Source organism: Bos taurus, chromosome 7 (genome assembly GCF_002263795.3).
Source record: "Bos taurus isolate L1 Dominette 01449 registration number 42190680 breed Hereford chromosome 7, ARS-UCD2.0, whole genome shotgun sequence".
NCBI lineage: Eukaryota > Metazoa > Chordata > Mammalia > Artiodactyla > Bovidae > Bos > Bos taurus.
The window spans coordinates 73,595,764-73,614,923 of record NC_037334.1 but is presented as its reverse complement, the minus strand read 5'-3'; the positions used below and the strand labels follow the sequence as shown (position 1 = coordinate 73,614,923).

Sequence of the window (19,160 nt, the reverse complement as noted above, 5' to 3'; positions counted from 1 at the left end):
GGCACTCTTTTGACAAACTCTTGTTTGTCAAATGGAAGGGTCTTACCAAAGAGGACATACTGGGCTTATGGTACCTGGAATCATTGAATGTTTATGTGGAAAAACTGTGGAGTCACATTGTTTATATCCTTTTGTTTAAGTGGCTCAGTGATAAAGAATCTGCCTGCCAAGCAGAAGACACAGGAGACTTGGGTTCAATCCCTGGGTCAGGAAGATCCCATGCAGAAGGAAATGGCAACCCACTCCAGTATTCTTGTCTGGGAAACCCCATGGACAGAGGAGCCTGGTGGGCTATAGTCCATGGCATTGCAGAGTAGGACACAACTTAAGAGACTAAATCACTACCACAGTTAATTTCTGGGAAAACCAGACTAAACCACCACAGTTACTTAGTGGGATAACCAATATAAGAATATAGAACGCTATTCATTCTACTCCACTGCTGTCAATAATTTTCTAGAGAAAAAATCTCTACTATCTGCTCAAAAGCTAAGCAAAGACAATTGGTGGTCATGTAAGTAATGATGAAGCCTATTCTAGACCTGTGTCCTTTCTTGACGAATTAGAGTTCTTGTGACTTTATTGCACTATCGTTAGCAACAGTGCCTAGATCTATCTTTTTATACTTTGCCATGTGTTGCCAATGGGCTGCTACTATAGTTGCAAAGGGAAATAAAAAGTGTCACTATCAACTTATATCAAATGATTCAGTATCTCATTCCTTGCAATTTCTTAGAAACTCCACTGTGTATGAAATCCACCACAAATATGCTATTGTTGTGAAAGTGGTGGTTACTCATTGCGTTTATCTCTCAATAGAAATCTTCCAAACTGTAGAGTAAATTCACATGATGAAATTTCTTGTTTTAAATATAGAAGACAGATACACCTAAAGCCTCAACCTAAAGCTCCACAGTAGGTGATACATCTTATTAATCCTTTGTGTCAGTATCTGAGAAGTAGGACCTATAAAAACTTTTTTGAGTTGACACTCTTCAGCCTAAAGAAAAGATTAGAAAGTCTTCAACCACTTAGTCAGAACTGTTAAGCTCACATTTCAAATAAATCAGTAGATAAGAAAAAAAAAATTTTTAATGATAGGAGAAGGGACTACCGTGGTGGGTCCAGTGGTTCAGACTTCGCCTTCCAATGCATGGGGTGCGGGTTTGATCCCTGATCAGGGAGCTAAGACTCTGCATGCCTCAAGGGCGAAAAACCAAAAGGTAAAACAAAAGCTACAGTTTTTCCAGTAGTCATGTATGGATGTGAGAGTTGGACCATAAAGAAAGTGAGTGCAGAAGAATTAATGCTTTTGAACTGTGGTGCTGGGGAAGACTCTTGAGAGTCCCTTAGACAGCAAGGAGATCAAGCTACTCAATCTTACAGGAAATTGACCCTAAATATCCATTGTAAGGACTGGTGCTGAAGCTGGAGCCCCAGTACTTTGGTCACCTAATGCAAAGAGCTGACTCATTGGAAAAGACCCTGATATTGGGAAGGATTGAGGGCAGGAGGATGAGATGATTGGATGGCATCACTGATTCAATGGACATGAGTTTGAGCAAAGTCAGGGAGATAGTGAAGGACAGGGAAGCCTTGCATGCTGCAGTACATAGGATAGCAAAGAGTCAGACATGACTTACCAACTGAACAACAACAAAAACAGAAGCAATGTTGTAACAAATTCAATAAACACTTTTTAAAAAACTGAAAAAAAAAAAAAAAAAAAAACAAAGACAGCATAGACAGTAACAAAAGGGCATCTGCTAATTGACACTGTCACTTAGGTTTTATGGGCCTTTGTTTTTTCATTTGCATGAGGCAGGTCCACTAAATAATTTCTAAAATTATTTATTATTCATAATTCTTTCCCTCTCTTCTTGTTTATAAAACACTGCTTGGTAGTCAGTCAGGAAACGATCATTTATTAAATCTTGACTACATCTAGCACTTGCCTAGATCTTATTATCCACATATAATCTGAATCACTTTTTCTAGAATCAAAGCATTATACTGTATATTCCTCAGAAAGCAGTTAAAAGATGTCAGCTGCCTCTGTATACTATCTTCGAGTTATCTGGCCTTATACAAAGGGTGTTATCCCTAACAAGCAGAAAGTGTAAGGTAGCACTGACATTCAGAATCTCATGGAGAGTAGTAAAGAAGACATCTGCGTTTCCAAGTTTGGTTCTTATCAACATATGCATGAAGCTACTTCAGATACTTTAAAAACATTTACTACATAGTGCTTTAATAAATTATCACAAAATCATCTTGCTTATCTCTTCCTTATTCTCTTCTCTCAGATTTTGGCAAGATGTTTCCTTTAAAAGTTGAGTCAAACATTTCCAGATCACTTTTGCTTTAACTTCTTCATTTCTGAAATAAGCTGGTTAGTTCAGGTTAGAGAAATGACTATACAATAAGTGTATAACCATTGCCATTTCCCACACCAGTGGCAGGTACAGCAATTCACCGTGGTCCTCTTTCGCACCAAGCATATGCCATCTGAGCCTGCTCTTCAATGTATGTCTTCTCTCTTGAGGTTTAAAGCCCCACAGTCCCTAAACTCTCTTTTTTTTGAGGCTTAAATACTGAATAGATACTTAAAACCTGATTATATTCTGTACCCATTCAATAAATACTTCCTGAGCACCTACATTATATTAGGCTCTGTGCTAGAAAATGCAGAACAAAATAGATTTTGCCCTTAAAGAGTTTACAGTCTCCAGATAACAACAATGTTAAAACTAACAATTATCTTGGTGATAAATGGTATAAAATAAATGTGTATTATGATCAGAAGACTGATGGGACCATATACACATTTTGAAAAGGACTTCACAGAAGGCCCTAGAAACTAATATTTACACTGAGATGTAAGGGATAAATAAAACCAACCATGCTAAGAAACAAGGGAAAAGTACCATGACAGAGAAAAGAGCATATGCCAAGGCTCTGAGGTAGAAAACAGCTTACTTATGTGCCTTTAAATTTCAGTTTTCTTATATAAGACACTATTTGTGTTCCACTCACTATCCATTTTCTTCAGGATGACAATGTGCCTAATTAAATGTGCCTTGTTTCTCCAGCCTCCGTTGTATTTAGCATTGGTCATGTGACACAGCTTTGATTAATGAGATGTGAGAAGATGTCTGTTAGGATTTTAGGGAAAGTTTTTTTTGATACAGGCACTACTCCTTTCTTCTCTGCTCCCTATTTTTCTTTATTTTGAAAGTGGAGGCAATGGCTGGAGTAGCAGCAAACATTTTGTCTTCAGGAAGAACATCTAAGAATATCTTAAAACATCATCCTTGTTAAGATGCTAAATTAACCAGCAATTAACCAATAATCACTTACCTTCATATATCTTGTATGAAAATTTAGACTCCTTTTTTTAAGCTATGCTCACTGCTTAAAAGTATTCCTGATTAATATACTAAACATATAGTTAAATGTCTAAAACAAGATATCTCTGAAGGCAAAAGGGGATACTATTTAGTAGTTATACTAGGATTTTAGATATAAATCAGAACCATTTTAGGCAAAAAGAGTACTGATTTTGTATGATACCTTGAACTATAAGGTTATTTTGTGGATTAGCTGAGTTGATTCATATACAAATATTTAATACATCGCCTGGCATATAAGTAACACATAATACAAAATAGTATCATTAAAAATGGAACTGGTAATCAGAAAAAAAATGTAATAGGTCATGGCATAGAACATACATTACATTCGGAAAAGGATTGAGGGGGAATAGTTTTCACCAATGGGCTGTGTAGCTGACAGTTTTTGAAGTAGGTAGTTTATCCTTGGGTTTTAGTATAGAATGAGATATATAAATAGAGAAAGTTGTCTCTCCATGATTAGTACTGTTAGGAGCCTGAAGGCCCTTTGCTATTTTCTTTGCTAGCTGTCTTCCTACACTACCACTATTTTTCTTCTATGAATCATATCTTCACCAAAATAGTTGCTCAGATTGCCTGACTAGTGAGAACAGAAAGCTGGTTAGGTTAGTCCAGAAGTTGAGTCAGTCCTTATATGTAACTCCCCTGCAGAAACCAGGAATACATAATTCCTCCTCACTTTATGCATGCACGCTAATCAAAAGCAGGAAAACGGGAAGACCAGAGAGCCTAACCAGCTGGCCACTGTTCTCCAGGCTTCTCTAATGTGTGCCTGCATATTTTAAAGATGTAGAAACCTTGAAAGTTATTACAAAGTGAATTTATCTAAGATGTCTTCAGAAGCAATAATATGTAAGTACATTTCATGAGCTATCCAAACAGAGCTAAAACTGTTTTAAGACTATAATTAACTTCTTTTCTGGCATCATCCTTAGGTTAAGGCTTCATTATTAAGAAAATCTAATTATTGTCCTTTACTATCTACCAATATTTCCATCTGATAAACAAGTCGAATTATTAGGACTAAACAAATGTCAGTAATGATATAAAATAAACACAATGACCAACATTTTTTGGAAAGAAGATGATATCTATGAGGCATAAACATCCATACTTCATTTGGTTTTCTATGAATATAACTTGAAAAAAAATGGAAATTTTTCCACTAAATAGTAAAATTTATTCTTTCTAGTCTAGAGGATGGGGAATAACCCCTTCCTGAAAGGATATTAAAAAGTGAAGTAAAAGATGGTTACTTATAGAAAACACTTGCAATAAATCACTATTTAAGTTTTCTTGATACTCTTTATCTGTCTCTCTAATGTTCATAATGAATTGGAGGTTGCTTGCTTAAAGACATGCTCTCATAAGAATCAAAAATAAAATAAATTTACTCACAGCTTCCAAATTTTAGAGGGCAGGCATGGGCATCCATAGGGAAATCCTCCAAATGCATTGGACATTCGGCTCTCACCGTCAGTCTTAGAAATTAACAGAAATATAGGGTAGATCAGATGCTTTCTGATAAATATGACTGGGATGTTATTAACTAGAGCAAATATATTAAGAAAGCAAGAAAGAAGAGCACAAACAGCAGTGTCATACTGAGCTGTTAATAATCAAAGGATCTGAAAAGAATTACACAGAGCACTGGGGCTTGAGCTCCCTGCATCATACAGGAAATTCCCACGGGCTATCTATTTTACATGTGGTAATGTCTATGTTTCAACACTGTTCTCTGTGACCATCTAGTTCCCCACTCCATTCCCTAAAATAGCACCAAATGCATTAAACAACAAAGGGATATGTGAGGGAGGAACTGTCCTCAGACTTCGGGAAGCTTAGAGTCATTTAGACTCCTTTATATGTCATTTCACTCTATTCCAACTGTTTAGTTTTATTTACAAATCCACTGCCTAACGGAAGCCAGGACTCTGCAGAACTTCTTTTTAGTCCCTATGTTCTGGGAACATGAATTCTATTTATGTTTTAAAAGGGTAGTCAAGAAAGGAATTCACTGAAATATATTTGATCTCATTTGCTGGAACTATGGAAAATTTGTACCCAAATTCCTCACATAAGTTTCAGAAAATATATTTATCTATATTATTAGGTAACTCAAGAAATGTGATAAGGTGTCTTTGTAACCAGTAAAATCATGAAGTCATTATAATATTAATTAAAGTAAATATGAAACATGTAAATTAATAACTAAACTCATATCCTTAGGACAAACTATTAGGAAAGTGGTAACAAATTAGCAAAGGTGGTGAGACATTTCAGAGAAGGGTATTATGTTAGTTCCTGATGAAGAATGTTAGATACATCGGGAAACTTTAATAGATAAACTTCTTAGTCTGTGCAAATCCCTCCTCAGGTAACTGCCAGCTAGTAGAAATACACGCTAGATTTAGGCTCAAAAACAAGTGTAGGATATTTTACAAGGGAAAATATTTCAAAGTTCAAATATAAACAGATCCTGCTTGGATGATCTGGAAAGTTCTCAACATACCTGTCCACTGATTCTCTATTTTCTTTCTCTCTTTTCTGAATTTTCATTCTTTCAGTCCCATTACACGTTTACTAGTTGAGTCCAACATCTATCTCCAGTGGCACCTGAAGCATGTTTTCTTTGTTTCTTATTTGGACATTTGGGTATAAAAAGCTAGGAATTTTGGAAGCTTTCTCTAAAGGCAAAGTATCACTCTACTTTCATTCTAAACAGAATCCTCCAAGTTGAGGCATTCCCTTCATTACCTTTTCATACCAAAGGAATAACTGAATGGCCTAAATTAGCAAGTGCTGGCCAGATCTACAGAAACAACATTTCAACAAGTCATTTGGATATGAAATAACAGCTGCCTTTAAGAATAAGTGCTTATTTATTAGTCCTCAATGAGTTTCTCATAAATAAAAAAAAATTTTATCTAAAAATATTCAAAAATTTTTTTGATTCATACTTCTTTCATCTAACCATAAATGAATGATTGGTTCAGATGCTGAGCTGTCCAGTAATCTCAAAATGGGGGAAATATTTATAAAGTAAAAATATACATGTAGTCTTCAGTTTAAGCAAAATTAGTAATATTTATATTCTTTCTCATTAACAACATCATTGTGAATTCATACACTTCTTCAATATGTATACTGCCACATGAATTTATGTTTAAAATTTTTGAACTTTTTCTATTTTCTGTTTTTTCCCCACTTCTTTTTAAATAGAAACATTTTCAGGTACATATAGAAGATAGCTTCTAGAAATTTAATCTACACCTTACTGTAAGGCAGGAAGTCATGAAATAATAGTAGAGAGAAATCCCTCTATTGATTAGAATATGTTGGAGCTATATATTGCATTAGTTAATATACATTGTAAACATTTTCTTCATTTTTGTCTAATCATTTTACTTAACACTTTGACTTGCATAATATTTCAGCCTGTTTAGTGTTCATAGTAGAGTAAGTATTAAACTTGAAATACAGGGAGGACAGGAAACCAGATGCTCTACACTGGCCCATCAGCTTGATGTTAATCTACACGTGGAAGAGAAGGTCTAGAAAAGTTCATGGGGAAAGCGCAGTCCTCCTTACCTCATGGTGTACAGCAAAGTGCCGTCCTCTGTGATGCGCAGGAGCTTGTTCGGCATGGTCATGTTGTGTGCCACTGACTTCTTTCCATTGTGGAAAAAGGTGTCCGGAGTCCAGATTTTACTTGCCATTAGGTTATTTAATCGGAGTACTGTCATAGGTCCTTTAAATTTTAACCTTTCATCCTTCCAACTTTGACGGAAAAATACATCTATTGTATACTCCTAGGTAATTTGGGAAAATGGCAAAGAGTTCACTGTGCTGTTCTTGTAATGCAAATGTCTTATAACAACAATGCATCCTTTTTGAAACTTTAGAAGCAAAACACGAGCTGGATGATATTTCTACAAGTAAATTTGTGGTGGCCTGAACCTATCGGTGTCAGGTGAATCCTTGGTTGGCATAATCACTTTAAAAATAACTAAAATTTCAAACACTATTTTGTCAGAAAAATTCTGCTGAATATCTTCTCAGATATGTGAAAGGAACTTAGCACCTTACTTCCACCCCACCTCCATCATATCAGTACTCAAAGGGACAGAATATATTGCAAATAAAAACAGAACTCATGTTACAGGTTATTACATACATGAAAATGTTTAAATTAGACAATTTTAGTTCTAAAAATAGAGTATAACATTCTAGGGACCCTCTTATGGTCTCTGAAAACCCCAATCCCAAGACATCCATGATGCTAATGCTGAAATAATCTTCTTTTGGCTAAGTAAACATTTTCCCCCACAAATAATGTATACAGACTTTCAGTTCTACACAATGAAGAAGATTATGAAAATAAGAAATCCATTTCAATGGTAATTTGCATCTTTTCCAAAAAAAAGAGAGAGAAAAGAATTCCGAGTATGCAGGTGTGTGAGTGTGTTTTTGTGAGTATATATGTGTATGAGTTTCAGCTGAAACTCCAATACTTTGGCCACCTGATGGGAAGAACTGAATCATTTGAAAAGACCCTGATGCTGGAAAAGATTGAAGGCAGGAGAAGAAGGGGACAACCGAGGATGAGATGGTTGGATGGCATCACTGACTCAATGGACATGAGTTTGAGTAAACTCCAGGAGTGGGCGATGGACAGGGAGGGCTGGCGTGCTGTAGTCCATGGGGTCGCAAAGAGTTGGGCACGACTGAGCAACTGAACTAAACTGATGTGTATGAGACACATGAGAAATGGTGTGAAGCTCTTCATCATTCATAGCCAGGGAATCTATTTATTTGAATAAATACAGCATTCCTCATGGCAATACCCTGAGACAAACGTCTTCTAATCTGAAAACAAGCAATGAGATTTACCAGCTCCTAAAATTGAAAGGGGTAATAATATCAATCTTTCTTACAGGACTTGCTACACACACTAAAATTGGAACTCAGTGGTTTGAAATAAAGACTACCATATTCTCCATTAATCTTAGAATGCTCCAAACTGGAAGGAAAACTAACTTAAAAACATCATGCTCCATTTTCCTAAACCCCTAAACCCTGATGTATCAGAAAGCTGCTGTTTTTTTTTTCTTTTTTTTAATCTTATACATGTTGTCTTTAGGGCATGTAAAATAAACAGTGTCTACCTTCAGGCTTTTTGTGCATGAATTTTACTACGTCTTTTTTTCCGAGGGTTAATGCAAAATTGGGTAAAGTTTGAATGAAAATTTTCAGAGCACTAGTTGGCATTGCTGATCAAGTAAAAATTATTATTGGTTAGTCTATAATGAGGGGCTTTCCTGGTGGCTCAGTGGTAAAGGATCCACCTGCCAATGCAGGAGACACAGTTCGATCCCTGGGTTAGGAAGATCCCCTGGAGAAGAAAATGGCAACCCACTTCAGTATTCTTGCCTGGAAAGTCCCATGACTTTCCCAAGGAGTCTGGTGAGTTACAGTCCATGCGGTCCCAAAAGAGTTGGACATGACTTAGCCACTAAAGAACAACAACAAAGTCTATAATGCACCAGGCATAGTGGTAAATGCTGATTGAAATAGAAATTAAAAAAATGTAACATGACACCAGTCTGTCTTTGCAGGCAAGAGAAGTTACTCTGTTTTTTCTGTCTGGAAGTGTCAGATGAAAAGCACTGGGACATGTGACGTAGGAATTTACTTAGAAACATGTGTTAAGCATCTGTTAAATTTGACAGAGGAAGAAACTGTTTAGACTCGGAAGCTATGGGAGAAACTCGTGGAGGAGTAGGATGGGCTTAGAATAGTGTTTTTCATGCGGAGAGAAATGAGGAGAGTGCCTGTGGATTGCATCAGGAAGGGATCCAGAGTAGGAGTGCTTGCCAGGGAAGCAGAATGGATGGGTTTAGTCTGGGCTGTGCATGTTCTCGTCTCTAGACAACAGACAAACTTGTAAGTCAGGGCTATGACAATGATGCTATCTATGTCTATTACTCAGGAGTCAGTCACATAAGCTCTATACTTTATTAGGCTGCAAAATTTTAGCCTGGTCAACAGTGGAGGCAAGGGTCATTTGTAAATCAAGGCTCCAAGGATGTCTAAGCTGACCATATTACTATGAATCTAAAACATTTGTTCGCTTGTTTGCTTGCTCCAAGGAGATTTTTGAATATAAAATAAATGTTACCTATAAGATAAAATATATTTATCAAGTCTTTGACAAGATATATCCCAAAAGCTAAGATTAAAAAAAATGTCAAAACCTGCCAAGCTCCTAAGGCTTACAGTTTAACATATTTAAAGCTAGCTTTATTTCCCTGTGTTAATGAAGGACAATGACGTCCAAATTCCTTTAAGATACTCTCTCTTCAAATATTGTTCTGGTTACGCAAGCGTGCATGTACACACACATGCATACACATGCACAAAGAGCAAAATTAAATAAGCTTTAATTTTTATGTTTCCCTTTGTTAGACGTAGAAAGCCAGTCCAGGTTCGATGCATGATACTGGATGCTTGGGGCTGGTGCACTGGGATGACCCAGAGGGATGGTATGGGGAGGGAGGAGGATAAGGGTTCAGGATGGGGAACACATATATACCTGTGGCAGATTCATTTTGATATATGGCAAAACCAATACAATATTGTAAACTTAAAAAATAAAATAAAAAAATAAAACTGATATGAAAGCAGTTGATCGTGAACACTTCTTGCCTAATCAAGGACGAAATATTTGTTTTCCCATGTTTTGGGAATGGCCCCTGCAATATTGCCATGGTAGCTGCAGGCAGCTCCCAGTCGCTACTTGTACAGCCCGACCTCTCCCCCTGGTCGAAATTCACTAGACCAAGATGTGCCAGAACTCCTTCTTTAGGAAGTCAGAACAAGAAGGAGAGAGAAGAGCCATGGCATAAAGCGTACAAATGTAAATTATAAACCTGCTAACTAGAACTGAATTGTCCTTCTTCCAGATGAATGGCCTTAGGCAATTTTCTTATTTACTCTAACGCCCTTGGCTGCCAATAAAGTAGGGATCATTGCAATACTCATTCCATTTGCCTGTGGTCAGAAGTGAGCCAACACAAGTGAAAAACTTGCAAGAAGATCTAAAGCACAGAAGTTCTCAGTAAAAGTTAAAAGTTGCTATTGGTCTCCCATTTTGTTTTTCTTTCAACACAAATTTGTATTAGATTTCAAGGTATCAGGGAATAAAAAAGTGCTATTTCTTTGGAAGGGTGGTAGGACAGGAAATGAAGAAAGTGAGAAACTGGTCATAACTAAGTAAAACAAAAACAGAAGGTAAAAGAGAAGACTCCACAGAAGTGTGTCTGAACAAATAAGAAGTGTTGGTGAATACTTCCTTCGGGGTTCAGTGTTCCAGCCTCCACCACTCAAGTAAAAATTCTCTCCCAGTTCCCCTTTTCAATACAGCAGGTCCCTGGAGAATATGAGCCTTATTCTGAAGACAGGGACACAACATCCGTTATGTTTCTAAATAAATATTGTACTGAAGTGTTCCCACTTGCACAATTTATTACCATCTGTGTGTGCTGTGATTTAATACATTTTAAGCACTATGGAAAACAGGGCTTTCTGATTGTGCTGCCTGGATATTTTTGTCAGAACCTAGTGCCCTGGGAATGTGCAGTTTGATTGCCAATTAATGGTTTTTAAAATAAAGTTAAGGAGTTGTCCTAATTTTGTTTTCTATTCCAGATGAAGTCAGATACTTTGGGATCTGTGGAATCTCTAAGGACAGACAGCCTGAGTTTAAGTTGTTACCTAGCTGGGTTACTTTTCTACTCTGGAAAATGTGGATAATAATAACATGTAGCAAAAATTTTGGCATGGGGATTAAAAGATATATGATCTAGAAAATCCTTAGCACAGTGCCTAACATAAGCATTCGATAGTGTTTAATGTTGTTATGGTTATTATTATTTAGTTCTTTAGTAGTACTCAGTTTAAAAACTATATTTCCTGTCTTGAAAAATAGCTTTGTCATTCTGCCTTTTAATTTTGCTACCCTGTAAATCATTCCACTCTTTCTTATGGATAATTCTCCCATAATGTAGTTTAAATATTAATCTTCTCAAAGTGGTTAGGTACAGTTTCCACTAGTCACTTAGGAAATCAGTTGCATACTTATGGCTAATTTGCTTCTGTGACAGAACAATTCAAATGTTGGCTTATTTAAGAGTTTTAGGCAAAACAGTGTCACTGGTTTAGACTCTGGTCCCTTCTTCTGACCTGATTATTGACCAAAGGCCATTTGTAAAAAGTAATTTATGGTAATCTTAGGGTTAATAGTGTATCCAAAATCCTAGTGAGAATCTTTTGTCTAAGAGAAAAGACATCACTGTTCATGCAAAATATTTTCCAAGAGAAAAGTGCTTGACTGTATATGGCTTTATTTGGGCACTGTCCCTTAATAATTTCTACTGAGCATCTACTCTTCCTGAGACATCATGCTAGGTGCCAATGATAGAGAATAGTCATATTATTATTGGGCTTCCCTGATGGCTCAAACAGTAAAGAATCCACCTGCAATGTGAGAGACCTGGGTTCAATCCCTGGGTCAGGAAGATCCTCTGGAGGAAGGCATGGCAACCCACTCCAGTATTTTTGCCTGGAAAATCCCATGGACAGAGGAGCCTGGTGAGCCACAGTCCATGAGGTCACCAAGAGTCAGACACGACTGAGAAACTAAGCACATAGCCTTATTATTATTAGGAGGAGGAGTAATATCTTTATTAGTGTGAACTATTTGTAATCCTTTATCCCCTCTCTTGGTGTTCCATCTATGAGAAGAAAGCTTCACCAGTGCAAAACTTCTGAAAGTTCTCCTGTCTCTCACACTGTTCTATTCAGAGAGGGGAGAGAGGACAAGTAATTTAACTCGACAGAAGAATTTGGAAAGAGAAATTAATCTTGTCTATCTCAGCAACTTCCTCTTGTCTTCTCCATTTTTGATGGAGAAGACATCAAAAATGCGAGTCTCCATTTTAGACTCGCAAATGCTACTGTGTTCCTCCATGCTACACGTTTTACGTGGTCAGTCCCCACTCTTGAAGAGGGAAGCCAACACTGCCTGCTGATTGGGTGGGTTACTCTGGCTGACCCTGGTGTTTACTCTGGAAACCACTTGTCTGCAGATATAAGCCACCTTCTAAAATATCAACATTATTAGTAATAAAGATGATATCCTCCTTTTTCATGTCCTTTGCTATCTTATTTATCAAAACAATCAGAACTCAGGTAGGAAAGAGGGTGTTATTTACTGAGTCCCAGAAGACCTTAATTTTTAAAAGTTAATGTAGACTCATAAACCTTTTACCAAGTAAGTAGAAATTAAACACTTACTGTAAAACAGCAATGCTTTGATAGTATAAGAGATGTGAAACATACTTGCCTTTATGTCATTTGGCATCACTTTAGGAAAATAAGATACTAATATAAGTAACTTAACAAAACAATGTTATATATGAGACCAAAAGCTAAATTGTATTTTACAGTCAATAAATATGATTGAATGCAGAAAGGGAAAGTTAATTTGTTATTGGGTGAATAAAAGAAAAGTTTTCATCAAGCATTTGGGTCTTGATTTGGATTTTGGGGGAAATACAAAATTTAAATGGATAGAGGTTAGAGGAAATTTCTACAAAGGGTGCATGCCATCATAAGGGGTTCAGAGACAAAAAATAATAATAGTTACTATTTATTGAGCACTGTCGATAGACCCTTATTTATGTATCTCATTTAAAATTCCTAACAGTCCTACAAGGATGCTGTTGTTGTTGAAGTCTTACAAGGATTGAGCCTTACAAGATTGATTTGCTCCAATGTCACTCTGCTGTCAGTGATGAATTTGAATTCAGCAAGGCTGAATCCTAGAATCAGAAGTTCTAGCCCCCAAGGATATGCCTCACAGAAAGTAATACTTATGCAAATCACTAAGTAGTCCGTGGGAACAAGTGAGGACGAGTGGTAAAATCATGTATGGTTATTATGGGATATAGGCAGAGGAGCTTACATTTGACCTTAAACTGAACTGGGATATATTAAAGTTTCTTAATTAGAAAAGTAGCATGAGAGAATAATAGTTTTGTGGGAAGATTGAGTTGCAATGTGGGAGAATCACAATAGTTTTCAGACCACAATCAAGTTTGTAAAAATTATTGTATTGCACAGTATTTCAATAAAGTGGTCTATGGACTGACCACAATGGCAAAATGAATTACCAGAGGAAGAAATCCACCATTCTGGCTAACTTTGATATTTCTTTTTCTTACATAGTGATAGTGGTTGACATTTATTGAGTGCTTAGGATATGCCAATGATTTTTAAGTGCTTTTCATGTATTAGTTCATTTAATACTTGTGATAACTCCATGATGTATTATTATTATTACTCCCATTTCACACATGAATAAGCTGAGGCAAGAGACATATTAAGTAATTTCCCCAAGGACAGATACACTCTTATATAGTAAAAAGACTGGTATTATAAACCCAGGCATTCTGGTTCAGAAATTTGTATTCTTACCTACCACTCTGCTATCTCTTCTATGCTCCACTGACTCTAATCTGTACAGGTTACATTCATAACCTGTCTTAAGTGTAAAGCATCTAATTATCCTGGGGCTTCACTGGTGGCTCAGTGGTAAAGAATCCACTTGTCAATGCTGGAGATGTGGGTTCCATCCCTGGGTTGGAAAGATCCCCTGGAGAAGGAAATGGCAATCTACTCCAGTATTCTTGCTTGGGAAGTCCCATGGCCAGAGATGCCTGGTGGTCTACAGTCCATAGAGTAGCAAGAGAGTTGGGCATGACTCAGAGACTAAACAAAAACAACAAAATCTAATTATCCTAAGTCAGCATTTCCCAATGTTTGAGTCACAGAATGTCAACAAGCATCACTTGAAGAAAAGGGTTTGGGGCAAATATGATTGGAACACACTAGATTAAATGCAGTTCAGCAGTTTACCTTACCTCGGGACTGGTCAGAGCTCTAAGCCCTGCCATTCTGGGTGCCTTGTGAATTTCCACACTTTGGGAAATGCTGGTATAAACTGTTATTTTCTCTAACATTTATTCTGAATCATCTGAGCTATTAGGAAATCAGAAGACTTTTAAGATGGTGTAAACAAAAAGATATTTCAAAAAATAGTATTTAATTAATGTATCTTCAAAATAACTGTAATGATGTGTCTCATGGCCTCTTTATGCTTTTTTGCTTCTATAGGAGTTTGGCTGTCAAGAGTTCAGAAATATTATATGATATCTGCAGAGCTCTACAGACTTACCAATTCCCATCAGATAGAAGAGAAAATCATGTTCATTTGGATTGGGAAAAGAGAGAGCAGGTATGTATTCATTTTATTCTCACTCTTGGTAATAATTTAATGATTGCCTTTTGCAGTGAAGCCGAACCTTTCCCACAGGTGTTATTTCATCCTCAGTCTAATTCTGGTCAAGTATTTGCTCAGCTTTTATACACATTTCTCCTTTTTAACCAAAAATAATTCAGCAATTGCAGTGTTTACAGCTATTCTATGACAGTCCTGGCGATCCAGAAAGCGAACATTCTTCAATCAATATGTCCTCCTAACTGAAATATAAGGTAATTCACACTATTTGAATCACAAAACATAGACCAAGGCAAAGGAATAATTTCAGTGATGGAACAAAAGAAGACTGCAGTCGTTGATAACTATAAACAGGCCTGGCCTGAAAAGTAAATGGGTATTTTCCATTATGTAAATATTATATATACATATATTACATATATATATGTTACATATGTATGATATATTGCTTATTATGCACATAGAGAAACACAAAGATATACCCAGGGCACTGCAAATTACTTCCTAAAAACCTAATCCATATTTTTCCTTTCAAAAGTTAAATTTAGAAAATACTCCAGAAAAACCAAAATTGCAGAGTCACTTACCATATCATGGTCTGAAACGGGTCCGAAACTGGTGACGAAGATGTCAGTCTTCACTTCAGTTACACGCTCTGATGAAGCAGGAAATTGGGACAGTGAATGTCTATCAACAGCCCTTATTAGATCTCACAACCATATACTCACACCCAAATGGGAAATTTATTGGCTTTGATTAGCTATTTCTAAAATTGCTCCACTGTGTAGTCCTGATAATTTACTGCTTACACATGAAATTTCACAGTGAATATTTTTCAATGGAGAAGGGAGCCTAAATATGCCACTCTGGGAGACAGATTTTATGGAGAGGTCAGATGATTCTTAATGGATTCTGTAAGAATGGACACACTTTCCTGAATGATACCAAACCATTTCATGTTGTAATAAAAAACATGTTAGCATATGGGTATGATTTAAGCTTAACTATTCTTATACAGCCTGCCAGATTCTCCAGGTATTTAGGCTACACTTGGGATGTATATAGTGTACTGTAGCAAGCTTTATTATGGCTTAAGCACTCAAGGGTGTGTTTTATAAACGATTTCTTTCTGGAATTAAATCGTAAGTGGATTATCCAAATTACTCCCTGGGAAGAAAATCTGACAACCTATGCAAGTATCTTCAATTTTGAGGACAAGAAGCACATATTATGGTACAGCAAAGTTCATTTAATAGATTCCATTTCAAGCTCAATGTAATTTTATGTTAGTGGCTCTGAGGCATATATATCAACCAATAAAATGTATGTAGTTTGGTGACAACCCAACATAGATTTTTTTTTAAATGTTGCTTGTATAAAAGGAAACCTTTGTTGAGAGGTGAGAATGAAAAAGATGACTTTTTAATTTTCAACTTTAGCTCTGAGAAGTAACAGTCCAGTATTTTAAACAATTCATTTCATTGATCAGGATATTTGTATCTTTGGTATGGTATATTAAAAAGTTGACCCAATACATGCAATAATAAGTTCATTTGAAAATCAAAAATCTGATCCCCTAGCAATTCACTTGTAAAGAGTTAAACGTTCAGTATAAATTTGGCTTGTGGAAGTCATGTTATACACATAATGTGTATCTCAAATGATAGAATAATTTTGAGGTGGAGATAGTCCCCTCCATAAACAATCCATTATTTTTTAGGTTTTGTTCCCTACCCCCCAAAATTTCATTGGCTCCAAAATGCTTAAATGAGCCTGCTGACATAATAATTATGTGGGGTTTACTGATCAGTGTTTCAAAATAAAGAACATAGCTTGAGACAAAGAGAATAGAGTTGTGGTTTTAGAACTCATTTCCAACCTCAACTTTAACATCCAACGTCCTGCAGCAACCGCGGAGCTTAAGAGAATAGCTGTCAGCACTAAGTCTGATGGACTAGCCACTTGCCTCCCACACCACGTTACTCTTCTCACCTTTTCCAGCAGTCATTCCCCAATGCATACATCTCTCTCTCTACTGCACACTTTATTTCCATATATACATATATGGAAATATATATTTGTATATCTGTTATTTCTTAAGAGTCCAGCAAGAGCTCACACTTTATTAGAATGTCAGAATGACTTTCAATTAAAAATCATAATACAATGAAAACATGCTATCTAGTCACAAAAGCTGGAATTCATCTATTCATTGGGCTCATTTTCGTCCTTTCTCTTTCAAGATTTCCCTTTCTAGATCAAGTAAAACAACTCATTTTGTTCTTGAAGTTGAATTTCAGTTCTTTCCAGATTACAAGCTATAAGGTTTATGATGAATATCTTATGGCTTTGAGTGACACTTATGGAAGTAAGATTATTTCCTTTCTTTCATTTTATTTTTATGGCAGGGACCTATTATTAAATGCACACTTACTTGGGGAAATACGTGTCCCTGTTTTCAGACTTGCAAGTGCTACGTGGCATGGGACAATTCTTTTGGACTCTTTTATCAGTATTATCTATTTCGGGAGTGTTAGGAGAAAATGAATACTCCCCGAGGTAGCTAGCTTTTCAAATCTTGGCTTACCAGATGTTTTAGGGGCAACCAATATGCTTTTTTATTAAATGCTGAGGAGGATGTGGAGAAAAGGGAACCCTCCCACCTACACGGTTGGTGGGAACATAAATTAGTGCAGCCACTATGGAGAACAGTATGGATATTCTGTAAAAAAACTAAAAATAGAACTACCATATGATCCAGCAATCCAACTCTTGGGCATATATCCAGAGAAAATCATCATTTGAAAAGATATATGCACCCCAATGTTCACTGTAGCACTATGTACAATAGCCAGAACATGGAAGCAACCTAAATGTCCATCAACAGAGGAATGGATAGAAAAGAAGTGGTACATATATACAATGGAATATTAGCCATAGAAAGAACAAAATAATGCCATTCACAGCAACACGGATGGAGCCAGAAATAATCATGCTGAGTGAAGTCAGTCAGAGAAAGACAAATATCACATGATACCGCTTATATTGGAATCTAAAAAAAGAATACAAATGAACTGATCTACAAAACATAAATAAAGTTACAGATGTAGAAAACAAACATGGTTACCAGGGGGTAAGGAGGTATGGGCTGAATTGGGGGATTGGGATTGACATATACGCACTACTATATATAAAACAGATAACTAATAAGATAACTGAGAAGTTATTATATAGTATAGGGAACTCTACTCAATAGTCTGTAATGGCCTATATGAGAAAATAATCTAAAAAGAATGGTATATGTCTATGCACAACTGATTCACTTTGCTGTATATTGGAAACTAACATAACATTATAAATCAACTATATGCCAATAAAATTTTTCTAAAACTCTGTTCTATCATAAAATGCTCTGAAGAAGTGAACTTGCCAACTATACAGAATATTTCTCTCTGTTGTTTTTAGATTGTTAGCAGATGATTCCATCTGCAACCTAGGGGAAGCAAGATAATCAGAAGACTCACTTTCTATACTTTCCCTTCTAATATAGCTCCCTTGTCACATGTTAAAGTAGTTTTCTTTTATTTGTCATCAGTGAAATATAGTGGGAAAAGAAATTACCATTGCTGTCAAACTGCTTATTATGTATGCTGCTGAAAGATATGCCTTGGACATTACCATGCTAATTTCTCTAAGAAACCATGTTTTAAATGAATGTGGTCAACGTCATCTACCCCTGTGTTTCCAAAACTCACTTGGGAATGCTACTGTAAAACATTACAAAAGCTTTAGAGTAAGCATAAGCCCAATATAACATATTATGTCATTTACAAAAAAAAAAAAACACTTAATAAAAAATATAAGTCCATAATTTAAGTTGAGACGCTTCAGTAAAATATTTTTAAAATTTAAATACCCTGAAATATCACCATCCACATAAATTCACTGTTAATATCTTGATGTATTCCCTTACATAGTTTTTTCTATTCAAATATATACTTAATGATTATCCTCAAACCACATTCTCACTCAGTTGAGTACAATTTCAGTGGCAAAGAATAGAATCCTTTGACCAAAAGCGTCCTTCATTTCAGCTCACCAGGGAGTCCTTAAGTGGCATGTGAAGTCATTCTGCTTTAAGATAAACATTTTATAATCTGGAGTGCAAAGGTTCAAGCTAGAGGGTCATTGTGAAGGAACTTCAGCCAAATTATAAATAGTGCCATGCTTAACTTGCTTTTTGACAAAATAATGGTGGTTTGAAATCCAGTCCTCTTCAGATCAACCAGGCTTAAATGGAAGATGCACTCATACTCATGTGTTTTGGCTGAGAGCTAAGGCAATTGTTGAGGAACCTTCTTTTTCCCAATTCTAGAAAAACTTTG

The 19,160-nt window shown here is 36.2% G+C and overlaps 1 protein-coding gene across 2 annotated transcripts in view; it reads right to left on the bottom strand.

Moving 5' to 3' along the window:
• GABRA1 (gamma-aminobutyric acid type A receptor subunit alpha1) overlaps nt 1–19,160 on the bottom strand; it is a 57,956-nt gene that overhangs the window by 23,629 nt on the left and 15,167 nt on the right. For both annotated transcript variants that reach the window (XM_010807577.4, NM_001191119.3), the window contains 3 exon segments: nt 15,363–15,430; nt 7,005–7,225; nt 4,812–4,894 (listed from right to left, as the gene is read on the bottom strand). In XM_010807577.4, coding sequence (XP_010805879.1) covers nt 4,812–4,894; nt 7,005–7,225; nt 15,363–15,430 — 372 coding nt within the window.